Consider the following 27622-nt stretch of genomic DNA (forward strand, 5'->3'; position numbering starts at 1 on the left):
TATTTAGATAAACAATCGGGCGAGCATGTTGTTTTAGGCTAATACACCAACAGCAAATTTCTGTTTAATAAAGGGCTCAGAAATGTGTCGTTTGCATATTAAAATCTCAAAAATTCAGATTTTTGGTTCAACACCTGTAAAAGGAGGTAAAAGGGAAAAAAATGCCATCAAAACTTTTCTGAAGACAGTCAGTCCCCTTCAGATATACATTAGTATAAACCCCCACCCTAAATTCTAAACGTATATTTTTTCTTCCAGTATTTCGAGCATTGCGAACAACGAGGTTGTTGTGCTGGCACGTCTTTGTTCTCCTCTCTTCGTCCGTCTTCAGCGTGTCCCGTCTCTGGCCTGTCTTAACGTCCTGTTTACAGACTTTGTAATATTTCCACACACATAACATTTAGGGAAATGATTGCAAGTCAGTTTGTGCACAAGTCCGGAATAGAGATATCTTTCTCTGTTCCCTCGGCTTCTCTGGCTTTTTTAAAATTCTTTTGCTGTCTTGCAAGCACTGGTATTTCTCTCAGAATATGCACATCTTGTTTTTACGGAGCACTGCTAGTAAGTCCTGGGTTATGTACAGGTTGGTTACTTTACTTAAGAGGCGGGTCTCAGATGCTGAACTTGTAGTGACTAATAAACCCTTGGTCAAATAAAGCGTTAAACCCAAATTCAACATTCAAACACATTATATTTAAGCATTCTATTTAAAGGCAAACAAACGATTATACATTAACACAATTCCCAACGGACACTCCAGCTCTGGAAGTGTGAAACACCGGTTTGTATAGACCTGCACCAGAAATGTTAGCTTTAAAACTTTTCAAAATATTCCTATCCTTCCCATACTTCAAATTCTTTCTCTGTGGTGGTCAAACCTAATGGGTAATTTCCAATTCCACTCTGCCCTTAACCATGTGACCCGTCACCGGTAACTCCAGGCATTACAAGCATCCTCCTGCTGTTGAGGGATTCTCAGTGTGTGTGTGTGTGTGTGTGTGTGTGTTGTCTAGCCACAGTGCAGCTATTGTTGGTCTGTTACTAGGGAGCGTTTGGGTGTACTGACACTACAGGCCTGAGGGGTTAAAGGGGGGGCTGGGGTGTTTTATGACAGCCCAGCAGTAACAATGTCCAGTCAGCTGGTCAGTGGGGACTGTGAGAGCATTTGTTGTTTTGAACTTTGCACATGTTTGCTGACACCATGTAATGTGAATTGTTTGTTTGGTTTTGGGGATTTTTTGTGTGTGTCTTTTTCAGCATGGATGCAAGTTTTGGTTTCCTATTTAAAAGTGGAAGGAATCCATAAGGTTTTATACTCATTGTATGCGTTTAAGAATTAAGTTTTTATTGTACGTGTATGGCACTATTGTGGTAAGGGCCAATGACAAACTTTAAAAAATATTTTTTTTGAATCTACTATATCAGGGCTGGGTTGACAAATATACTCCTTTTTTTAAGCAAGCTTCATTGAAATGGTATAAATTCTTAAATCAAGAATCAATCTTTTAGTCTGTTGATGTGTAAACCAAACTTCACTGATTGAACATTAGGCTATTTTTTTAGCACACATCCCATTCAATAATTGCAGTAAACGTTGTGCTTTGTTTTTTTGTTATATGAAAATAAGTCCCAGTTTGACCGATCGTCTCTTTCTCTTTACTTGTAGTTGTCACAAAATAAACATGAATGAATATCAGAAGGAATGTTGAAATAGTAACACTTACTGAAATGTATCATGTCTCGTGTGAACAGTGTCACATAACGTATGTCTCAGGAAAGCCATTCAATGACCGTAACTCGATTGTCAAATAGAAAAAAATTACTCTAGAGAGGCGTTGTTTTATTTTGACCATATTGTGTTTTTTGATTAAGTTTTATTCCATTTTAATAGTTTAATTAAATTTTAATAATCAAAAAGCATGTCTAATTAATTGAATTCATGAAAAACAATTTTAATAGGCTATACATTTTTTTAAATTATTTCTATGAAATTGTGATTATTTCCCTAGTTTTAATATAAATGTATTATTAGTAGTGTTAATGTTATTACTTTGAGACAGCAAAATTGTACTGTGCAACATTAATATATTTGTCACAATTTCTTCAAGTTAAACCGATTAGCATTTTAAGTTGTGATTTTAAAATGTTTTTTTTAACAAATGGTATGTGTGTGTGTATGTATATGTGTATATATATATATATATCAGTGTTTCCCCTACAATGTATTCAGCAGCGGCGCAGCGCGGCTGCAAAATCTTTCCATGATCAGTAATATCACGACATTCACTTCATTCACTTACACACCTAAAACACTGTCATGGCGACCGGCAGCGCTGCATGCGGTGGCTCTGAATCCCCTTGTTAACAAGGAGAAAAGAGCCACATATGGAAATATTTTCGATTAGACTAATGTCACGTTGCCATAAGGGGCCGTTAACATTGCACGTTTTTTGCGCGTGCAAATTCATTATTTCAAATGCGGCCGGCGCGCTCGTTTTTTCAAGCGCGCCTCTGTTCATGGTTGCATAGCAACGACAGACGCCACGGGAGAGCAAGCGCTTGTGGAAAGGAGAAAGCGGTACAAACTGCGCTCTCCATGAAGACGAGGAAGTATCACCTACTGCTCATAGTCCTGATAGTTAACGTTAAATCATATTTAATTTTTCAGATGAGTCTACTAAACTTGTTGGTGTCCTTCAGAAATCATTCTAATATGATGATACGTGATGCACAATATCATTCAATTACCAAAGAGCCTTAGAGATCTTCTATAAAAAGCCCAGAAAAATGAAGTGCTCACAGATTGGGTGTGGCCTTTCCCATTAAGATAACATTTTCAATACATTGTAAATAATCTTTTTCTGGGTTGTGCCGTTTCATTTTTGCCCTAAACAATTTCTACCAAGCTGAAAATGAACACAAAAGAAAACATGAACAATCCTGTCTAAAATTATAAAATGAAGGTTTCCAGAGTGGGAAATTAACTTTTTTGCCCAAATTAACCCAATTTTACCAGCCACTTATATTTTTTACCAGCCACTTTTTCCGGAATTCAAATTTATAAAAGAAAGTGCACTAGCATATTTTGAATTGCTTCAATCATTTTTTTTAATATTAATACAAAATTAATACATAATAAATAAATAAAAAGTGATGTGAAAAAAGTCACTTTAGTCTTCTTCAGAGTCATCATCATCTTCAAACGTCTCCTTCTCATCTTCAAGACACCTCAGCAATATAGTGCATGAAAACCCTGGCCTGCTTCTTGTTCTGATAAGTTTCCCCAATCACCAGTCCTTTCTGCTCATCCACTCTGAAAGGAGTTAGAATGAGAACTGTGACTTTGATAACATTGACGTCCATTACAAATATCTAATTTGTTTTATCCATTTAACAATATGAGTTGTGCTGCACTGAGGCGCCAATTTCTGTTTTCCTCCGTGGATGGTCACGGGCGCACGCCCTTTAAAAAAAAAAGCACTATTCTGCACAAACAGGGCTACCATAATATGTGAGCAACATGTATGTACATGTTTGTATTTTTGAGAGAATTTTATGCATAGTTGTTTTACAGTTTATTTTTTAATATTAGTTAAGTCTGTATGACCATAAATGATGGAGTATTTAAGTGTATTTTGCTGCTATTTGAAAAAAATCCAGCAAAACGCGCCAGCGCGTTTGCCGACCCCAGAGGGTTAACTCGATAATAAAGCCGTAAAGTAGGCTATCTTTCAACTCTGGACCACTTCTAACAAATACAGATAGGATTGGAGATGAAAAGTTTAACTGACACGTAATCGAGCTCCGGAGCACCCACGGTATCGGCTCCTATCCTCGCGGCTGCTAAAACTATCGCTAAACTAAAAAACGATAGCTATCTAGCCATCACAAAACACTTCAAGTTAGTAATTTACTTACTTGCACATCCAAACGTAGTCCCGAAAAGGTCTGCCCTTTTTGCCGATCGCATGGACGTTTCTGAATAGAATTCTCATTCGGTCCAACTGCGCGGATTGCATAGAGCAGATAGCCTTTATTGCCACACTTTGCTCCAGCTGTATGGCAGTGCACTTGATATGAGACTTGGATGACTCGTGCTCTTTTATTGACTCTATTTTAAGGTTAGTTGTTCCTCTAACGAACGAATTGTTTGCATTTTCGGACGACGCATAGGTTCAACAGTAAGTACAGTGCATGGACTGTTCGACGGGAAGGTAGGCTAACCATTCCCTCGTTTTCCCTTCGTCATCAATGCGCCACTTGTTCGAAAAGTACCTTCTCTTTTTATTTACTTCACCCTCAACAGTTTGTAGATTCATAGCTACTGCTGATTCCACGGCGGGCCTCTTAACACCGGGAATATGTCACCACATTTTTTACATTTTTCTTTCGTCTGTAGGCTACCTCAGCTCAGCTATATGTGTCACGGTCCGTTCAGCGCCGTGTCTGTGCGCTGTGTCCGTCACGCACTGCGCTGAAAACCAATCAAATTAGTTACTCGACAAAAGTGCATTATTGTTGTTACTTAGCAACAGCATTCTTTGACAAAAGCTGTCCAATCGGTTACAAGGAATGTTTTAAGTATTAACCAATAAAAATATGTTTTACAATGTACCCGCCACTGTGGCTGGTATACAAGGCAAAGTCATCCGCCACCTTGAAAAAGTTCCCGCCATTGGCTGGTGGCGGGTGCTAATTTCCCACCCTGAAGGTTTCTGTTTGTGACTGCAGTTCAAGGTACGTGCTGCAATAATCATGCCTTGAATCAGTTGATGGTATGTTATATTTGTTTTTCTCAAAATGTCCATTTCTATCCACAAAACTTGCCAGAAGTCATGGTTTAAGGGGTTATTTTAAAAAAAATCTTCCAGGGTGCATGCCCCCGGACCCCACCACGCGCGGCTTGGTAACAACCTTGGGCACATAACAGCACCGCTGCTGGAAAAATTTCTAGGGGAAACACTGTATATGTATGTATGTATATGTTTGCTCACTCATTGTATTTGTGTTTTTACAATGGGGTAATTTTGTTGCTCAAGAGTTTACACAACACAAGTTGTTTCAATCTTTGAATTAAATTAAAAAAGTAGCACAAATAAATACAATAGAATAAAGATACAAATGAAAGAGGAAAGGTTTTGGGTAGCTAACACTAGTATTCAGAAATACTACAGAAACTGAATATAGTTATCAAATCTAAAATAGTATTTTAGTCCTGTATAAATTAAATGCATAGGCTCCTGATTCCTTACCATTAAAGCAAAATTTTTTGTTTTATCAACATTAATGACAGTCTGTCACTTTAAGAGCTAGTGCATGGATCCTTATGTTTTCTTTATCAACTGCTTATGTTTATTTAAGACATAACTAGGGTTGGGTATCGTTTGAATTTGAACGATTCCGATTTCGATTCCTTGTTTCGATTCCGGTTCCTAACGATTCTCGATTCCGATTCTTTTAAGAGGCAGGGTCAAAAAAGTTTAGGATATTTTAAATGAGCTAGCTAACCAACGATCTTTCTGAAGGAAATAGTCTAACCTTCTCCATCAATTTTAATTCTATGAACTTTTTACTTTTTATGAACTTTACTATGAATTTCTCACAGGGTTGTTTTCAACTACAATATAAATATCAAATCTATGAACTTGAATATAAATATTATAAATTATGAATATATTTTCACAGGGGTACACTTTCCTCAAGAGAGCTTTATTTTTGAAAACCTCATGAAAACACATTTACACATGAGTGTATGATGCTGCAGGTACTTAAACATGTTCCCGTGTTCCCATTGATGGGCTAACCTAGTGCAGAATAGCAAATAAACAATAAGAAACAACTTGTAAAACCTTCGTCATCTGGCAAGAAGAGAGCAACCAGCGAAATAACCTGTGCTCCGAACGGCGTCGAGAGCACTTTTGGAACATATCCATGCCTTGGTTTGATGCTGCGTTCACACCAGACGCGAATAGAGCGTCTGGCGCGAGTGATTTCAATGCAAAGACGTGTTACGCGCGTAAAAAATTCCTGCGGCGCGAATGGGGACAGGCCCGCTTTTCAGTTTATAATGTCTATGTTTATATAGACGCGAATACTCCTTTTTTACGTGCGTCAATTTCGCTCTAGACGCGCAAATGGATTCAAAGTGTTCAAGCGTATGACTAGACGCGGTAGGCGCGAATTTGACGCTGTGTTTACGAGGATTCTCGCCAAGACCAGAATTTTGTCATAATTTTCTGTGTATTTGACTGTTAAAGTGCTATAATCTGTGAAAAAGTACTCAGTTTTGTTACTCGTAAGCATTTTGTGAGGCAGCTTTACTATGTGTATTGACAATTCCGTCAACTGTCCCGACTCCCGAAACGCGAGAGTCTGATATCGCCCCCTGCAGCGCGCTTGATGCTTTCCTTATGCTGATGCATTGTGGTGGTTTAATACTCACAAACACTGGTCTTTGTTATGCAGAAAAGTTCAATAAAGAAAATTGTATGACCGTTCGCGTTTTCCGCATAGAGCCCTACCTTAATTGCTTTTTCCTTTAGCTAATAAGTTGATTCAACACAATGGGCCCAAACGGTGAGAGACATAACCATGTTAGTGATACTGGATCAGAGAGCCTTTATTTGGCTTTGAGTGAGATAGGGAGTGAGAGAGAGATACAGTGTCATCCTAGTAGGAGTATTGCACAGCTCCTGTGGTTTAGACTGCACACAGCCTTTGAATAAATGATGGAAGTCCTACTTCTTCAGCTAAATGACTCCAGCTGAGCGCTTATCAGCCACCCTGACTGATGCTGGAAGAACTTTTTCATGCCGCTAATTCACTATCAAGGGTATTGATTCAAGAAGACCAATCTAGCTTTTTGAAAAAGTGCATCCGTTGTCTTCTAGGACTAAGGTGGTTTGATTCTATTTGAAGACTGAGCAGATTTAATTTATGGTGCGATTACGTGTAACTTAAGCATCTCTCTTTCTCTTGCAGTAGGTGTGTAGTATGTGGGCCAGCTGCTGCGGCTGGCTCTGTCTGGATGATGCCACTGTGGAGGACACCAGAAGTAGCACACAACATCAGACCTTCACAAACTCAGGCTTCAGCAGTTACCCATCGCCCCCTGCTCCAGAAAACACGTGCAAGGCCTGTGGAGGTCGCTTTGACAGCCTCGCCAGGAAGGTAATCCTATGACATGACTAATTTTCACACAACTGACTTACAAATCAACCTTGTAATGTTTAGCTTTAGCAGTGGTATTACATTTTTTGGTGAAGCACTGTTGTACTGTAGTTCTTGAACTGGTGATATACATTATTTGTGAGTGCATTTATTGGTGCCTTTTGGAATCCTGTTGATGCTTTGCATTTAACGTCAACCTCATGTCACTGACAGATAAGGGAAAGGCTCAAGCTACAGTTTATAGCCACCATACAAGTTGAGTTAGTGACTGGAGTCATTGTGTGGAGCGTCCTCCTCCAGTATGACTACCCTGCTCGACTCACGAGGGGAGTTGTCCAGAATGCACTTTGTAAACTGTGGCTCCAGTGACAGTACAATGGTGCATATCGATGTCATGGCCATTGTACCAGTTCCTTACAGCAGTGCTGCTATTGTCACTTCACATTCATGGAATTCCAGCACATGCACCTTACATAAGAGTAACTACAGAGAGTAACATTGGGATCAGGTTTCCAGTTTGTTTGTTTTTAATTGGATTGAAAGTTTTTGATGTTTGAAAGCAAGCAGTTTATTGACTTACTAGTGGGTAAAACATCCACAAAGTACATCCAGTATTGTTCTCTGAATAGAGCTCAATAGTGCCCACTAGGGTTGTGCCAATAGATGATAGTATCATGTAACGACAATAGTCAGAGATATCTGTTATGTGACATCACCAAATAACCACGCTTCCCGTATAAAAGCATACTATCATAATGTAATTTGAAAATCAGTAGTACTCATCCCATGACATAATTTTTACACAGAAAATTATGTTGTTGTATTTTCTTTTCAACATCCCATATTCAGACATGAAAATCATTCACCTTTCGGCGAAATTCGCCGTTTTGAAACCAAAATAGGTGACCTACATGAATCATGCAGATTCGATGAGAAAATGTTGGGAGGGGGGCGGTGTACCAGAGATTCAGTGAACTGCGATCAGGTGCGCGTAGCAGAAGGGAGCGCAAGTGCATGGAAATAGGGCCCTATGAAATCCGTTTTATTTTTTCTCAAATTCCGTTTTATTTTATTTTTCAAATTCCGTTTTTTTGGATTTATTTTTAGCCCTTTCGGATTTTTCGGATTTGCTTGTTTTCTTTTCACTTCTAAGCAGTATTGACCGTTAACAGTTTTTGTGTAACTGAATTTTTCAGTTACACAAACTCACAATTCAGCTTTTTTATTTAAACTGTTAATATATTCATTTTTAATTACTGTTAATGTAATTTGAAAATCAGTAGTACTCATCCCATGACATAATTTTTACACAGGAAATTATGTTGTTGTATTTTCTTTTCAACATCCCAAAATTCAGCCAAACCTTCAACAAATCTCTGGCCAAAAATAACAGTAACATGAAGGTAACAGTTACAAGGTAGGATTGATGAATATTAAATTAAAGATTAAATGCAGACATGCTGCAGGGAGTCAGAAACATTAAAAACACTTTTCCTAAAGTAAAAAATTCTTTATAACTACTTGCATACATCATTTATTCTTTCAAGCAGACATATTTATTTGTATGAATTAAATATAATTAATCTTTAAAGCTATTAACAAACAGTGTTGCTTGACCAATATTAAGGACACAGACCGCATTAGGTTTATTAACCACTGTCACTTTAAGATGTCGGATCATGTCCATACTATCCCAAATGCCCCCCAAATGCCCCCCCCCCCCCCCCCCCCCTCAACAGGACCGGACAATCGCCCCACATCCCATATCATTCTCACCTTTTTACCCCTGACCCGTTTTCATGCCTGCATATTAACCAATGTTGGATTTATGCTATATAACATTACCTAGCTCACCTCCACTAGCCTGCAAAAGCTTGCCACTGTGGACATTACAATGGTTCCTGTTTACACCGTAATGGAGAATTCTCTATTTATAGGACTTAATTTTATGTGTGTGGGTAGTGTTATGCTTCACCAGTAATTTGGTGCTCAAAACGGTTTCTTATAAATTAGGCTGAAATTCCATTGATGTTACGCTTGTGCAGAAGCATGTACCAGCCTCAGACCCACATCAAAGACACCGCGTCACCTGTTCAAGCCGCTGACGGGGGTCCAACTACTGCTAAGGGTGGGAGCAAACTGGAAAAACTAGGTCACCTTGTGTCATGGCCTTAAAGACTGTGTGAACCGGAAGTTGAGACCACCTTCATTAACCACCTTGTTTAGAAAAGTTTTGTTTTTTTTAATGCGTGGGTGTTATGGCCCAAAACCAACTTCAGCTCATTTAAAACATTAAAAAAGGCAAGGACCGAACATATAAGAAATCGCATGCAATTGATTAGTTTTGATGTCTAATTACTAATAAGTAGAATTTTTAATACAAGGAGAATCCAACAAGCAACAATTAATTCAAATTCACACATATAAGACAATAAACTAAATGACAATAAACTAAACTAAATAAAAGTAATCCGGTAGGGCAGCTAAAGAAAACAAACCCCTGACTACACCTAATCACCTGCAGGAGAATAACAACAGGTGAGTCTTACGTGCAGCTGCTTACCTCCTCTGATCTAACTGAATAACAAAACGTGTGCTAAAAAATAAATCCACCACCTGTTACTGAAAAAGATAGGTAGACCTGTCAAATAGATAAAATAGATCTCGCCATCAGGTTAGAGAGACCCAGCGAACAAAGAGAGGGAGCCGCCATCAACGCCCTCGCAGTTTAAATGGTAGAAATCCCTGATGACGTCACTCCACTTTAAAGGATCAGGGAAATCCCTTCTCACCCCACCTATACATGCTACAATAAATAAATCACAATTCCTCTATGTGCACACCCATGTAACAGTGGGACTTTCAATTCATTAGTGGCTATGGGTAAATAACTAGTAGAAAAACAAAGTTCTGTAAATGGTAAAACAATTTGCTATAGAAACAAGTGTGTTTGATTATGATAATGAATTAAAATAGTATGATGACGGATACCAGTTTGCAATCAAGCAGTGTAATTTACCTTTTGTACAGGTAATAACAGGGTCCCTGCCAGTCCTTAAAGTATTAAATTCAGTTTTATCATATTTAAGGCAATTTAAAAAGTCTTTGAATATCTTTAATGGTAGAAGGAAAAAAAGGTCTTAATTAAATTTGGGGACAGAAAAATCGCAATATGCTTGATGTGATTATTAAACTTCAAAAGGTGACGACTTAATGAAATTTCAATTAATCTAAATATAATAATTCCTCATTTTAACTCATCTTTTTTCTGAAGTGAAATAAAGGCTGAAATGTGAGTGTAACGATGTTCAAGGTTGGAACCAGCGAATGTTCAACATCATTTTAATGACCAAAATAAACAACAAAAGTAAAGTGGCAGTCCCTCACATAAATGTCCCAGGCCTGGTCCTCTCTCAGCCCTCACTGTCGTCACTCCTCTTGGGTTTATTTTAAAGTAATGTGTATTACTTTAAGACATTAAAGTAGGAGGAGGGAAATGAGCCACAACTCTGACTGAATGGCATTGTGACTTCCAGAACACTACAGTCAAGTTATGTTAGTCATGTGTTTATATTCCCTGAAGAAACTTCCCAGACTGCTTTGGCATTATCCGGTACAGCTCAGTGTTTATCGGATGTAATGACACAAACAGTAGATCTGCTTAGAATTGACCTACTTCTTACACCCTTTAATGCCTGTGCCAACTGCGAAATTCTTAATGGTGTTACACACTCCTTAAAAAAGATTTGAGATTGTGTTCCAGTCTTAACCTGGCTTTAAAACACACACTCCCATTGTTCATTGCAGCACATGTGCATGGACTGCAAGAAAAGCTACTGCAGCCAGTGCTCCACTCAGCAGGACCTCCAGCCGTGGCTGTGCCACACTTGCCAGCGTTTCCGCGGGATCTCGTACGAGCGAGCTGAGCTGATGAGGCTGAAGGTGAAGGATCTGAGGGAGTATCTTCACCTGCACGGGGTCCCCACACAGATGTGCCGAGAGAAGGAGGAGCTGGTCGAGCTGGTTCTCGGCCAACAGACGCCTCCGTCTGACACGCACATTCCTCCCCCAATAACCACACGCTTGGACCCGCTGGAAGACCCTTACACTCCAGTCAACACGGCAAGCCTGTCGCAGGACAACAGCACGACCGAACTGGGACCTCAGGCTCAAACAACAGAAGATGCACAGGTACAAAAAGATAAAATGGTCCTGCATAACGTTCAAAAGTTTTGTAATGTTTGAAAAGTCAAATTGTGAGACATTACAATCTAAAATAACTTTTCTGTTTGAATATCTTGTAAAATGTAATTTATTCCTGTGATGTCAAAGCTAAATTTTCAGCATCATTACTCCAGTCTTCAGTGTCACATGATCCTTCAAAAATCATTCTAATATGCTGATTTGGTGCTCAATTATTAATAATGGTTCTTATTATTATCCATATCCAAGTTTTTGCTGCTTAATATTTTTGTGGAAACTGATGCAGTTTTCAGGGTTCTTTGATGAATAGAAAGTTCAAAAGAACAGCATTTATTTGAATAGAAAACTTTTGAAGCATTATAAATGTCTTTACTGTCATTACTGATTGATTGTATGTGTCCTTGCTGAACAGAAGTATTATTTTCTCTTTCATTTTTTTTAATGGTAGTGTATCACAGTTTCCACATAAGTATTAAGCAGTTTAACGGTGTTCAACATTAATAATAAAAAAAGTTTCTTGACCACCAGATCAGCATATTAGAATGATTTCTGAAGGATCATGTGACACTGAAGACTCGAATTCAGCTTTGACAATCACAGGAATAATTTTCATTCAACTGATTTATTTTAATTGTAATAATATTTTACAATATCACAGTTTTTAGTGAGTTTTTGATCAATTCAGCCTTTGTGAGCCTCTCTACTTTTGACTGATAGTGTGCTTCAGGAAGAAAAGGCCTGAAAAAGGTTTGCTTGTATTTGTCTCTACACATAAGACTAGGTTAGGAGAAATTATTTTAAAACTGAAAGATAAAAAAACCTTTCATGTGCTTCGATAAAATCCATCTCACAGCCCCTTGCATGTGCTTCTCTTCTCGGTTTGGTTCACACGGCACTGTAAAGCACAACTTTAGAATATTGTGACTCATATTTCACACACTCCCTAGTGTGCTTAAGAGACTAAGTTAGAGAGCACAGCTGTGTTAAACTGTTGGCTGCGCCCTTTGACCCTTAGAGCTTGGCTGAGGCGACAGCTGAAAGTGAAATGGACGATGAGCTGCAGGTGGAGCAGGAGATGCAGGTACATCCTGAAACTCCTCACCCTGTCCTCTTCTTCTTTCTGCTGCGCCGTCTGGGGCGTTACATGTGGCAGAGCAAAGATCAGTGGCCCGTCGCCCTTTACAATGCCTGGGACAATGCCTTTCTGTCAGTCTTTTGCAATGAAAAGATTTGGCCTCTTGATGATTCATGCCGTCCTCAGTAGAGTCTGTTTAAAGACTCTTCCATGTCTGTGCCTTGTGCGTGGGAAAAGACTTGGATACAGGCTGGGATAAATCACTGCTTCTTTAAAAGTCTGTTTTAAGTCCACTCTTTGTCACGCCAATCCATCGTAAAGGGATAGTTCATGGATAAATGAAGATCCTGTCATTTATTCACCGTCAAACCAGTTTTCTGAACCAGATCGATCGATTCATTTGAAAGATCTAACTCAAAAGAACAATCAATCTGATGTTAAGAAACTACACACGGCAGCAGACCTGAGCGCCGTTGCTCCTTTCACATGTGAAAGGGGTGTTTCTTAAATGCGCTGTAGCCAAAAACGGACACTCTAAAGACCAGAGAGAAAGTGGAAAATGGACATGAAAAATAATGAGACCAAAAAAACTATATTAAATAATAAAATCTGTTGAATGCACTATGTGCCTTCAATGTTAATGTGTGTGTGTGATAAAGATACGTTTATGATCAAAAGATTTAAATTCAAGTTTAATTTGTACATTAATTGGCATCCATGCTGAAGTTTGTTACTTGCGGTGCTTTCTCACTTGGTTTGTGTACATCATCCAGACAAATATGAATCTCTTACTAGGAGTGTAACACAAAAATGATAGTTCGATACAAACCTTAGTTTTGAAGTCACAAAACATAAAATTGTTTATTTTTCAGCTTTTATCATACGGTGGTTCACTGAGCAAACTATTAGGCCATGTGTCCACCAAAGTGTTTTTTTCCTAGAGGCTAGTGTATTTGTTTTATTGTTTTCAATGGGAGCGCCACGTTTTTAAACCGGGAGCATTGTGACTTTGAGTGCTGCGTTTTACTTTAAGTTCAGCATTCTTCACTGTCACTTTTTACCCAGCTGTCCAATCACAGTGAAGGAGGTGTGGGCCAAATACCACACTGACCAACCGCCACATCCTGAGACAGCGAAAAATCATTGAAAATAAGAGCCAAAGCAGATACTTAAGATTCGTATTGACATTTAATATTATAACTATCTGGGAAATTCGGTACTAGTTACAGTTCCGTGGATATTTTCTATGTAGCAAATATAGCTTTTCTCTCAACTGAGAAAAAAAAAAAAAAGCGCCCACAGCAAGGCGTTTACTCCCTTCAAAAATAGTTTGTCATTTCTGCTGTTACACACTTCATGATGCAGTTTATGGTAATAACAGAATTATTGTGCTATTCTTTCTATTGCACTTCACTGAATGTGAATGCACCTAAATCTAACGGGAATTTGCAAGACCTGTCGAACTATCGCTGCGGAAAAACAGAGTAGGGGTCATTTACACAGAACTGTTCAATTGTTTTCATTTAACTTTCACACCAGTCATAATAGATTTGGTTTAATTGTGCAGGGGATTTTTTTTTTCCCCCTTATCTTAAATTTCTGTTCTAAAGATCTGTTGCTCATCAAATCCTCCGACTCTCTCGACACGTGTTCAGTGAAATCTGACACCTGCTGCATGGAGCAGAGCAGACGCTTTCAGTTTATAATTGTAGCGTCGGTTGTCCAACTGATCTAAATGTTTTTTATTTCCATGAAAAAAGCAAAACGACAGTGGAGGCGGTGCCGCAGTGGGAAAGTAATGTAATCGGTGTATGGCCGAACACCATGTGACACTGACTACCGCAGCAAGCATAATTGAGATGCACGTTCGAGTGTAACGGATTATCAAAAAGAAAAAGAAAAGTAGGACAGGGACTTGGTTCTATCCATCAGTTGTTGATTGGATTTTGAGATGTGGGTGTTTCACTCAAACTTGAATGTGACTGTCTTGACTAAATGATTGGAGAAGTCTGGCAGAAATAAGTCATTTTCACCGGAAGATTGAGTTATGACATTTTTATTAAACATTACAGAGTCGAAAAAAATGAAACCTAAACATGGATGAATAGCCTAGTTCATAATAAGATAACATTTAACATGTTATCTTAAAATTAGATAAAGTGAATTTTCATTTCATGCCAACTTAATTTTTTTGTATGGTGGATGACGGGTGATAAAATACCGTAAACTTGCATTTAAAGGAGGGTCCTCTTGGGGGTGGGCTCAGCTTTTTTGACTTTTCACTATCTGTTGTAATTGTTGTGTATATGGCACCCCTTTTTCTTTTTACATATAGCCCTGGCTAGATTTACTAAACAGAGCAAATTAATGTGAGAGCACAAACTGAGCGCCGATGGGAAAGTTCAGCGCATGATCTACTGAAGATGAATTCAAATTAATGAACAGACGCAGCCGGATCATTTCCATGACCAACACAATCTACGAAGAGCAGCGTTAACGTCTGGTTTAAGATATACAATGGTGCAAATACCAGTAAATTGACTAGTGCAAGCCTTAGTAAATCACCTTGATTTAAAAACTCTCCTCCCATAAATGTTGTGTCTGAAAGGGAAACTCCTACAAATGCATATGCAATAAGGTCAGCAAAAATAACCGTCCACGTCTTTTCAGCGCTATTTTTGCACTGTGTGTCTTTAGTAAGGATTTGTTTTTGTTTTTTAATGCTATGATGGTCATCTGCCCTTCAAGTGATGCATTCATCTAAATAAGTGCAGTGTTTACCATGTGGTGGAAGGCCAACATTAACACACAGTACCACTCCTTAACTTCTAAACTTCAGCCTTTTTATTAAGCTATCTACACGGGACCTTTAAACCGTAGATGTTAATGAACCACTCCGCATGTTATCTCTACCCTAGCATTAGCATATAGTGTTTGCATAATAGCAGGATGTGGAGTTCATCAAACTTGTAGTAATCCTTGTGTGTTTTTGTAATCTCCCTTTGCATCTATCTTAGCATGTTCTGTTTGTGTTGTGTCTGTTCGTGTTTATGTTGGCCAAGCTTTTTCTGGCTAACCTAATCTAGACCACAGCTCTAGATAGTGGTGTAGTCGGGGCTTTAGGTGGCACACCGTTTAACATGTTTCTAAATCAGTCAAATGTTTTCTGACACACTTTAATTTTCTAGAATTTAATTTCCATCAATCTGTGGAATGATGTTTTTGGTTTGCCAAGAGATCAGCCGAAGAAAAAGCGTTGTTTGCGTACTCACTCTGTCTCTTGTTCTGTCAGTCTTCAGACTCTGAAGAAGTGTTGGCTCCCGGGCGACGGGCGTCCCTCTCAGACCTCAGATCAGTGGATGATATTGAGGCGTTGAGTGTCCGGCGGTTGAAGGAGATTCTGGCCAGGAACTTTGTCGATTACAAGGGCTGCTGTGAGAAATGGGAACTGATGGAGAGAGTCACGCGTCTCTACCACGACCAGAAGGACCTGCAGAACATGGGTAAAGAGTTTGATGTGATTGGACGGACAACAGGATGAGGGCTCAGGGTTTTTTTGTTGTTAGATTGAAAAATATCACAAACCAAACATGTAGTTGGGTAATAAGTGGTATTTTAGTTGGTATCCTGACCTCATTTTCTAAAGTAAATATAAAAGTTGAATGTATCTTGTCTGTTGATTACATTAACGTGGGCTATTTTATTTTTACAGTGTCTACCGCCATAGAAGGCACAGGTGGGTTTATTTCTTATGATTTCAAAAGTTAGGAATAGATTTTGTTTTATTTAACTTTCAAGAGTTTTAATGTCCATTTTATTGTGAAAAACTGAATAATTTAATCAGTCAACAGTTCCCATAATTGGTAACTTTGCAGTTGGATTTCACAAACATGCATATTACGGTTTAAATCAGTGAATTTAATTTTTGTCAATGACAAATTAGTGTTCAAGTTTAAGAAAAGGGAAAATCGAGTTTAAAATGCACATGCCAAATAATGTTTCCTTTTTCTTTTCTTTTTTCTTTCACAGACTCTGGATCTGGGACGGCGGTGGAGGACAGCCTGTGTAAGATCTGTATGGACTCGCCCATCGACTGCGTCCTGTTGGAGTGCGGGCACATGGTCACATGCACAAAGTGCGGCAAACGCATGAGCGAATGTCCCATCTGCCGACAGTATGTGGTGCGGGCAGTGCACGTGTTCAGATCCTGAGTGACATTTCCATTTACACGGTCCTTCTTGAACAACGGATACTGAATAAAACCGTCAGGAGGCCTTTAATTCTTGAACATTTATCTTGCGGCACTTTAAACGATTGCGCAAATCTCCAAGCAATAACTGTACTGGTTTCAGTTTCAGTTTCTTAAAAGTGTGCCTTCTGGATGTTTTGAATTGAAAGCTTTATTTTTTTGATCATGTGATCCTGTCACATGTGTAGATGACTTAAAATCAATGCAGCAAAAATGGCCATTTCTGCCTCCGCCCCTATTAATAAACACTGAGAGGATCATGTATATGCACACATGCTGCGTTACTTCCTCTGAAAGTGCCTCGAATGTCACTGCCCTGCTGCTTTTCTACTCCTCCTTTTTAAATAATCTCTTCTTTAAGAACCCACATATTGGATCTCAGGTTTGATCTAGCGTCAACATCCAGGCTGACACTGTACAAATGTACTAACAAGAATTAGACTGGTCACACAAGTCTTGTGAGATCTTAAATCTGTCGGTTCATCTCCTACGAGCGACAGTTAATAGTCTAAATGGCTGACTATGTGCGAGATGGACACGAGTGGAACCCAGAGAAAGAGTCGTTTGATCAAACCGGTTCTCATTCTGACTTTGCCTCGGTGAATCTCACGAAAACTGAACCCGATCAAAATCGTATGAAAAGAAACCGTCGAGTTTTAATGCAGAAAAATCTTAATGGCCTTTTTCTTTATAAAAAAAAAGAAAAGAAGTCTAGCACACTGACACAATAGTAGACCAATAGAGCTTTAACCCATTCGGTCCTCGTTAGTCTACTATTAAAAAGGCGCAGTGTGCTATACTTTTGTTCCTTTTTAAAGTCCTTGGATGTTATTTTGGTCGTGCACATACCATTCAATTTTCTTTATGCAGAAATGTTGTTGTTAAAGATACATATTCTGGTTTCTTGAGGATTTCATGCGTTTGATACCCCTTGTAATGAAGGTTTAGTCTGAACCGACCCCCCTCCTAAAGAATGTTTATGATTATGTAACAAACATCCCATGTGAACAGTCAGTGTGTGTCAGCTCTTTTTGTTGTGTGGTTGAAGAAGCCTCTCTGGTGTGACAGTCAAACTGCTGATGGCCCTAAAAAAGCAATGTGTGTTACAACGCAGGGCTGGATTTAGCATTCGGGACCCTCACGGTGCTGCCAGTGAGCCGTTTGGAGGTGTTGTTTGAGGTAGATCTCTTGCAGGAATTCGATTAGCAGCACTTTAGCCCTCTACATCAGCCGTCAACAGAGGAAATATCAGATGGACAAGCCTCAACACTCCTGCTGTTGGTGCCTCGCAGGTCACAGGACAAGTAAAGGCCTGCTAACACACTCCATTCCCTCAAGCTCTTCACATTCAGTTAGCATCGACTTGCGCTATTCTTAGGAAGCCGTGTGGAAACAACAACATAAAGGAATGCGTTCAGCTTCTGAATTCACTCAGAAATGGTCCTTTTGCCCCTTATTCACCCTCATGTCGTGTTTTTATATACTGTTAGTCTCCACAAAACAACACGAAGGGCCATACTTCTCTTTTGGAGTCCACAAATTTGTTTAAATTCCAGAAAGGGTGGCGTTAGATGCCTCGCACCTGATCTGACATCGTTCATCAAACAAATTTATTGCAAATGTTGTGTCCAATACCATGGGAAGTTTCAATGTGGTGGATTGTTGGGTATTTTGTGACCAATCACGTTGGACGTTTCGATATATGACTGCAAATGGGATTCCCAAAATGGGAAAATCCTATGGTTTCAGATGACTTGGAATATCTCACATAATATTCAGTCATATTGACTATAGTGATACAAGTATGGTGTGTTTTTGTTCTTTTGTGGAGCTTAATGAGTATAAATCACCATCGACTTTCATTTGTATGGAAACGGGCAGATTGAACGCTCTTCCAAACATCTACTTTTGGTTTCCAGCTGAGGAAGGAAAATAATACAGGGTTGGAACATCATTAGGGTGAATAACATCAATTTTACATTTTTGGAGAAGTACTCCTTTAAATAGAAAGGTTCAATTGGTTGCAAATTTCATTTTTCTGAATGTAAGGCTTGCCAACTGTTAAATGTTTTATTGCCAGGGTTGCCTTAAGGTTTACTTTCGACAGGAATCACTGTCACAAAGAGAAAAGTGATATAAATATAGTCTCAGAAATAATAAATCAAAGCATCTGCATTCAAATTTCAAGACGAGCTAATACAAAATCGTGTTGTTCAAAGCAACTTTGTGTGACTTAAACTTGATTTCCTGCCACTGTGAAGTAATAAGAGAATAATCATTCTAAGGACCAGGTTTGGATCAGTAATGTTGTCATGAGTTAGATGTGTAAATATAAAGAGGCAACAGTTTCATTTTTATTACAAATGTGTTTTAATGGTAATGGTTTGAAGCAGATGACTTAATTTCTTAATATGAACTGATGAGATATATTTTAAAAACGTACTAAGCCACCAAAGTAGACTTTGTGTGTTTGTTCGTTGAAGAATTTTGTATTAAAATATATTTCCAACATGTTTTGTCTGCTTGTTTTTTCTTTTCGAGTGCAGTGTCATTAGTGTATGCGATCGAGCTGAACCGGTCCCGCCGGTCTGACTGTTCACGCTGCCAGCTCGTGCTGCTTATCTCCAGCTGAGCCTATCAGATGCGCAGACAACACCGTATCCTCGCGAGGGTGGAGGGTGTTATTGAGTTACAGGTTATTGTTAGCGCTCTCTTTCTGACTGTGCACCTCCTGAGGGTTCAAACGAGTTGCGTTATAAAGCAAATTAGCATTTCACGTAGAAGCATTCCAGAGATATTTCACAACATGGATTACACAAAGACAAGATATATTTATCGTTTAAAATATACGTGTGTGTGTATATATATATATAATTTATAGGGGTTACAACAGGGCGGGTTGATTTGTTTCAACGGCGTATCTGACGTTTCGTCTTCCAATTACTTGCAAAACTTATTCTTTACATTTATTTTAATTTGAAGCGAACACCGACAAGTAAAATAAAACAATCAGGAAATCATTTCAAATACCAGCACAAGGGTTTACCAGAACACTAAATATGGCATAATCCTGTGCACCGTTTTCTTTTTGTGGTGGTGGTGGGGGACTGTATTTCACACGCATCTTGTCAGTTTTAATTGCTTATATAGACACGTTTCAATTGTAACCGTTTTACCTCTTGCACTATAGACTAGGCTACCTTAATTTTTTAGAAGTTACTGCATTTACAACAACAACAAAATATTTGCAATATTACGCACTTTATATTAAACAAGGCATCTTGAGAAGCCACATCTGAGATCTATGGCGCACAGTTGAGGTTATTTTTTATTAACAATCACAAATACTGTTTTGACTCAAGTTTTATTTTTAAAACTTTATTTTAAAATACAGTATTATGGCACCAGACCAGATTCTGAATGAGAAAGACTTTATAAGCTTCATGTACACAGTGACCCCTTGTGGATAAAAGTGAACTGTGTTTCAAGTGGACAAATTTAATAAGTATAAAATAAATGAATTAGCTTCACAAAAATTAACACTAATTTTGCCATTTGATCCCATTTAACTCTTTTAATATCCAGTAGCCTACATTGAAATCTCGTTTTTTTCCCTTTTGTGTTTCAGAGAATAACGAAAGTCATACAGGTTTGTAATGACACGAGATTGAGTAGCCTATAAATGAACAGTTTGGGATAAATGTCTATACGAGTTATGATTAGGTGCTCAGAAATATATATTATAAGATCTGGGATATATTACAGTTTATAGTTTCTATAGTTTAGACACGGGAAAGATTGATTACATGTGTGGAATTGTATGTGTAATCAACACCTTCCTTTAGAATTAAAAACAAGAATGGACAAATGTTAAACGCAGCGAGTCAGAGGGAGAGATCGCTTTCATTGTGGCAGCAATAGTTTGCGATGGAATAATAAAAAAAGAGACAAAGACCGGCATGTCAAAGGGTTTGGTTGATGAGCAGAGAACAGCCTGATCTTTCTATTCTTCAGAAACAACTCAAAAATTGTGTGTGTGCTGTAAGTACTACTGTATACTAAACTGTGAACACTGAAGCTTTACCAGAAGTCTCACACTCATATTTTTAGAAAAATATACTTGAAGTGAAAATTCTGTTGATTTCTTAAAATTATTTATGTTCACTTTATTAAAAATATAATTGAGGTATATTTTAACTGTGTGCTGGAAATGATCATTGTAACAATGCATTGAAAGTATACTTTCAAAATGCATTATAGTATACGCTAGTATTTTGTACAAAGTATAGCTAAGTTTTATTTGTCTATTGCAGTTGTTATTGAAGAAAAAGTTTGTAATTTTTGAAATACGCCAAAGGTATTAATGAGCCTATACTTTTTATTCAAATATATCACACCACGATAGACATTGTGCTTCGGGAGACCAGTCTCTCTCTCTCTCTCTCTCTCTCTCTCTCTCTCTCTCTCTCTCTCTCTCTCTCTCTCTCTCTCTCTCTCTCTCTCTCTCTCTCTCTCTCTCTCTCTCTCTCTCTCTCTCTCTCTCTCTCTCTCTCTCTCTCTCTCTCTCTCCACCTCACTTCCTGTCTAGTGTTCTATCCTGATAAAAGGCGAAAACGCCCCCAAAAATATAATATATCGCTTCTTTCTAAGACACTTACTTACTTGTAACACAAATAAAGTACACTTTAATGCCACTAATAAAGCATGTATGCATACTTTATAGCCTACCGGTATACTATACTTGAAGTTGGTCCAGTTTAATACACAAACGTAGCCTGCACTAAATACACTTAAAGTTATGCTTTGCTACATTTTAAATTTTAATTACAACTAAAATATGCTTAGTACAAAATTAGTTGTTTCAAAATAGCGCACGTCAAGTTAACTAATCATTAACACGTTGAATTATACAATTAGTCTGTCTGCAAGTATACTTAGCATTTGTTTTTCACCAGGGTATGACCATACAATTGTCATTGTATTGTTGAGGTGAAGCGACTGTCTGCTTTTGTCTGTGTTTCAGTACGCATCAAAACATTGCGTTACTCCCTAAAAATTAACTAATTTTGAGTTAATTACCGTAGTTACTTTTTTTGGAAAGTAAACCTTTCATTATACTTCTTCTGTGTTACTTTATCCTCATCTGGGCTAGGCTTACTTGTTTGTTTTTAAATAATAATTATAGTAATAACACTAAAACTATTTTGGGGCAAATGTAAAAGCCGTTTATTAGCAGTAAAAAGTGCAAATGCAGATCCACGGCTGTACAGTAGAGGGCGCCGCTCAAACGAAGCTCGGTCCTCAGGACAACAGAAGAAACTTCAACACTCTTACTTCAGCAAATTAAACAAATGTGATAAAGTCATTTTTGCTTAGAATGGTTGAACTGGAACAACGAAGGTTAGCAGCTAAACCATTGGTTAATAAAGTGAGCTTAAATTGTTTCACAGACAGGGCTTAGACTAAACCATTAGGGCATATTAGTAGGTTATACGTGCCTTTGGGGAAAAAAAACCATTTGCCTACTGTTGTGCATCTTGATTTATAATTGTGCATAGCAATGTAGTAGGCCTATTATTTTGTTGTAAGTTCAAAAGTAATGCGTTACTTTACTAATTACTTGTGGTAAGTAATATCTAAGGTGGCCCAATAGTGCACAACACAACGAAATTTAAAAAGCAAACATAAGTTCACAACACAACGAAATTAATCCACAACGGAAATGAGCCACAACACAACAGAAATGCTCCCGACCACTATAGAACTCTCGAAGCGCGATAAAGGTAGTTATCCTGCCATTGTTCTGAGTCGGCAGGCTAAATATATCAATACCACGATTAGTTTTAACAGTATGCATTGTATATCGACATAAAATATTACTTCAAAATCACCTACATGAATTATAGCTGCTCGAGAAGGCTCGCTACCACAGCGCATGATCCCGAAGGGAACTGTGGCAAATCCACCAAGTGGTTAAAACGTATAATTTATTATAATATAATTTGATAAATAAAAATAAAAATTTGTTGAATTGCAGAATTATAGGAAGGCATTGGCACAATTTAACCTGTAATGAGTCATTCTGGTCACGGAACCTACCACAAGCTTTGGGACATGAACAAAAAAAAATGAGTTGAATTACAGTATAAAACAAATTGTGTATTGTGCATACTGGGAGCTATTGGCAAAATTACACCTGTTGTAAGTCAGTCTGGTTAATAGGAACTACAACCTTTGAAACATGATTAAAAAAATATATAACTTTTATTATATTACAGCAATTTCCTAAAAAAACTATTTGTTTACTGTAGGCTAAATTGAAGGGAGGTACTGGAAAATAGTAAGTCAGTCTACTACCAATACATTCAAGCTTTTGATTTTGAACATGTATGTTTTTGAATGTTAAAAGTAATTTTAATTAATACAAATTATACGTTTTAATAACTTCAAACAGCGTCAAAGCATTCTGGAGTATAAATATGCAGCTATAATGCACGTAGGTGATTTTTAATATTAAATGTCGATATACAATGGTTAGCTACATAGGTACAGTTAAAACTAATCTTGGTTTTGATATATTTTTTAGACTGCTGACCGTTGTGTTGTGGATTAATTTCATTGTGTCGTGGCTTAATTTCATTGTGTCGTGAACTTGTGTTTGCTTTTAAAATTTCGTAAATTTCATTACGGCCCTGTGAGAGTGATGCAGTTGCCCAAGACAGACATTTTGTTTGTGTGTAAGTACTTCAGCATTTTAAGAGCCCTGCAATCTATAATATGATGAAATATTTCTGGTGTAAAGCACTATGTAAAAGTCTAAGGTATGGTAGATGATAAACAAAAATATTTACTTTGTCGACATGAAACGAAAGTTCCGAAAGTGTTTTCTTCCCTATTGCAAACTCACCTAAAGGATTATTAGGAACACCTGTTCAATTTCTCATTAATGCAATTATCTAATCAACCAATCACATGGCAGTTGCTTCAATGGATTTAGGGGTGTGGTCCTGGTCAAGACAATCTCCAGAACTCCAAACTGAATGTCAGAATGGGAAAGAAAGGTGATTTAAGCAATTTTGAGCGTGGCATGGTTGTTGGTGCCGGACGGGCCGGTCTGAGTATTTCACAATCTGCTCAGTTACTGGGATTTTCACGCACAACCATTTCTAGGGTTTACAAAGAATGGTGTGAAAAGGGAAAAACATCCAGTATGCGGCAGTCCTGTGGGCGAAAATGCCTTGTTGATGCTAGAGGTCAGAGGAGAATGGGCCGACTGATTCAAGCTGATAGAAGAGCAACTTTGACTGAAATAACCACTCGTTACAACCGAGGTATGCAGCAAAGCATTTGTGAAGCCACAACATGCACAACCTTGAGGCGGATGGGCTACAACAGCAGAAGACCCCACCGGGTACCACTCATCTCCACTACAAATAGGAAAAAGAGGCTACAGTTTGCAAGAGCTCACCAAAATTGGACAGTTGAAGACTGGAAAAATGTTGCCTGGTCTGATGAATCTCGATTTCTGTTGAGACATCCAGATGGTAGAGTCAGAATTTGGCGTAAACAGAATGAGAACATGGATCCATCATGCCTTGTTACCACTGTGCAGGCTGGTGGTGGTGGTGTAATGTTGTGGGCGATGGTTTTTTTGGCACACTTTAGGCCCCTTAGTGCCAATTGGGCATCGATTAAATGCCACGGCCTACCTGAGCATTGTTTCTGACATGTCCATCCCTTTATGGCCACCATGTACCCATCCTCTGATGGCTACTTCCAGCAGGATAATGCACCATGTCACAAAGCTCGAATTCTTTCAAAATGGGTTCTTGAACATGACAATGAGTTCACCGTACTAAAATGACCCCCACAGTCACCAGATCCATGATGACAACCCAATAGAGCATCTTTAGGATGTGGTGGAACGGGAGCTTCGTGCCCTGGATGTGCATCCCACAAATCTCCATCAACTGCAAGATGCTATCCTATCAATATGGGCCAACATTTCTAAAGAATTTGATTGATTCAACCTTGTTGAATCAATGCCACGTAGAATTAAGGCAGTTCTGAAGGCGAAAGGGGGTCAAACACAGTATTAGTATATGGTTCCTAATAATCCTTTAGGTGAGTGTATATCCGAGTGAAACGTTTTCTCAGACAGGAAAAAAAATGTGGGCGGGGCTTGAATTTCGTCAAGCAATGAAGAATTGAGGTTTTCTTTTTTTATTATTTTTTATTTGCCTTGTTCAACAGGGTTTTGGTCTACTAAATATGAAAATATTGACTGGAAAAGAGTATGGTCTATAACAAATATTTTTTTTATTAATAATAAAATTAGAGAGGTATCTTATAAAATTGTACACAGAATTTAACCTGCCAAGGAGTTACTTATTGAACGTTTCCACTTGAATATTGAAAACTTATGTGAATTTTATGGCAATGCCAAAGAATATTTGACTCATCTTTTTTTTATTGTATATATTCAAAAATGTTTTTTTTTATGTTTCAAAATGCATTTCTAGGCTGTTTGAAACATGTTTACAAATTGATCTATATGATGTAGTATTTTTTTTCTTTTCTGTGCTGGACAATGTTGATTTCAAAAGTACGATGTGCTTCCTTATATACAACTTTTTATTTTACTTGGAAAATATCATATTCATGTGAAAAAATGGACTAAAGCTAAGCCAAGCTGTGAGCACTTTATAAAAGAGATTAAACTATATGGTAATACATTAGATAAAATTAAGAACAAAAAATCAAAAAAGACTTATGAGGCTTTTTGTTACTTTAAATTATTGTAATTTCACCCCTGGCATGACCTATTTTATTTATTTGTTTTTTTTTACATATTCTTATGTATGTTTTTCTACTTGTTGTGAGGTGTATATTCATGTACAAATTTGTGTATATTTTTTTGTTTCAATAAAAAAAAATCTATCTTTGCCATGCAGATGTGGCACAGACGCTGCATCTGAAGTTGCATTTATATCAGACTTGGGATAGTCATTCACAGGTGGGCTTGTTTATATACCTCTATGTTTGCATATATGGCAGTATGTTGCAGTTGACTAGGACTGGTAATGTAGTACACAAGCCCTTGTTTCTGCACTGTTGTACAGATGTGTTTTGGCTCATCTCACTTCCTCTCTTTATCGCTGCTGGGTAACAGTAGCATGAACTGTAAAGTTATTGCACCTGCACAATAACGTTATTTAAGTCAAGAGTTGGTTTAATGTGACTCAGAGGTTACTTATCTTGCTTTTCTGAACTTACATAAAAATACCATCGAATTCACTCTTAATCTCACGGGTTGTGTTTAGGGCACTTCAAGACCAACTTTATGATCAATTTGTGGTGTTTTTGTGTCCTTTTTGAAGCTTGATGCTTCAGAGCCCATTCACTGAAACTGTATCTTTAAAATGTCTTCTTTTGTGTTTCACAGCAGACGAAGTCATGGGGATTTGGGTTGGAATGAAGTGAGGGTGTGTAAATGATGACAAAACTGTCATTTCGGAGTGAACTATACCTTTAACTCGCTCTTTTTTGCTGATGTGTTGGTGGACAGAGGTTTATGCTCAGACTGGATGGGCAGGATTGTCAAGTCCTAGTCAAGTCTAGTCAGTGGTCAGACGTGTCACCGGGCTAAATAACAGATATCCCAAAAACAACATGTGCCAAAGAACATTTAATTTTAGTTGCATGTATCATCTTAAAGGGACAGTTCGCCCAAAAAAAAAAATTATCCTATGATTTACTCACCCTCAAGCCATCCTAGGTGTATGGACTTTTTATTCAGACGAATACAATCAGAGTTGTATTAAATATCCTGGCTCTTCCAAGCTTTATAATGGCAGTGAATGGGAGATTTTGAAACCCAAATAAAGTGCATCCATCCATCAAAGAATTAATTCACACAACTCGAGGGGATTAATAAAGGGGCTCTGAAGAGAATCGAAATGTCCATATTTATAACTATATATAAACTATAATCCCTGGCTTCTGGTAACGGCCGTAGATCTTGCATTTATCTCAAAGTTGGCTAAGGATTAATGTGCTTCATCATGACAGGTCTTTCTCACTTACACAGGGCCATCAAAGATCAGCATCACAATGCAAATAGTAATAAGTAGAAATAAATCAAACGTGTGCAGTAATCAGTATTCCATAGGGAAATCTATAACATTTTATAGTTAATATGCTGTTTTTATTCATTGCTTTGCCATGTCTGACTGCATGGTTCAATTTTAATAATAGAACAATTGGCAATTTTATTGACTCTAATAAAGTAGGACTACATGTAAACATGTAACATTTGTCACAGTTCTGCTCTGATAGGAGTCTATGGCAAGCTGTTTAAACATTTAATACCTCTGGCTCTACTAATAGTAATTTAGTTTTGACAAGTAAAAAATTACTATTCCATATATATATATATATATATATATATATATATATATATATATATTCTGCAATTTTGATTGTTCATGATTGAAATTAAGATATCTACAATGTTATTTTGACTAGTCATATTCTTCCATTGACTTCCACTGGAAAACAAATGAGTTATCTACAAATGAGTTTTGACTAGTAGAAATTGTAATTAAAGATATCTGGAATTGATTTTGTTGGCATAATTCTAATCAGAGATATCTGCAATTATAACTGCACTAGTAAGAAATTAAATTAGAGATATCTCTAAATATGCTTTGACTAGTCTAAGCTCCATTTAAGATATCTGTAATGACGTCATAGATATCTTCAATGACGCGTCACACATATGCAAAGGTAATTAGAGATATCTCTAATTCAGTTTCGACTAGTTCAAATTATGTTTTCAGATATCTGAATTGTACTTGCTCCTATAGTCGAATCTGCTGTTGTATGATGTGGGACTGGATTTACTCAGCAAAAAACGATCAATC

General features: G+C 37.8%; 1 protein-coding gene across 7 annotated transcripts in view; it reads left to right on the forward strand.

Moving 5' to 3' along the window:
- Nucleotides 1-19208, forward strand: part of rffl (ring finger and FYVE-like domain containing E3 ubiquitin protein ligase) — a 31335-nt gene extending 12127 nt beyond the window's left edge. For 2 of the 7 annotated variants that reach the window (XM_077207671.1, XM_077207672.1), the window contains 6 exons: nt 6982-7170; nt 10978-11361; nt 12389-12454; nt 15741-15951; nt 16161-16184; nt 16478-19208. In XM_077207671.1, coding sequence (XP_077063786.1) covers nt 6994-7170; nt 10978-11361; nt 12389-12454; nt 15741-15951; nt 16161-16184; nt 16478-16659 — 1044 coding nt within the window. In that variant the 5' untranslated portion in view covers nt 6982-6993 and the 3' untranslated portion in view covers nt 16660-19208. The remainder of the gene's footprint in view (nt 1-6981; nt 7171-10977; nt 11362-12388; nt 12455-15740; nt 15952-16160; nt 16185-16477) is intronic. The other 5 variants (XM_077207673.1, XM_077207674.1, XM_077207675.1 and 2 more) reach the window with 3 other exon arrangements.
- Nucleotides 19209-27622: the final 8414 nt, after the last annotated feature.

Source organism: Siphateles boraxobius, unplaced genomic scaffold (genome assembly GCF_051911475.1).
Source record: "Siphateles boraxobius isolate OS27281-9 unplaced genomic scaffold, OSU_SipBor_1 6, whole genome shotgun sequence".
NCBI lineage: Eukaryota > Metazoa > Chordata > Actinopteri > Cypriniformes > Leuciscidae > Siphateles > Siphateles boraxobius.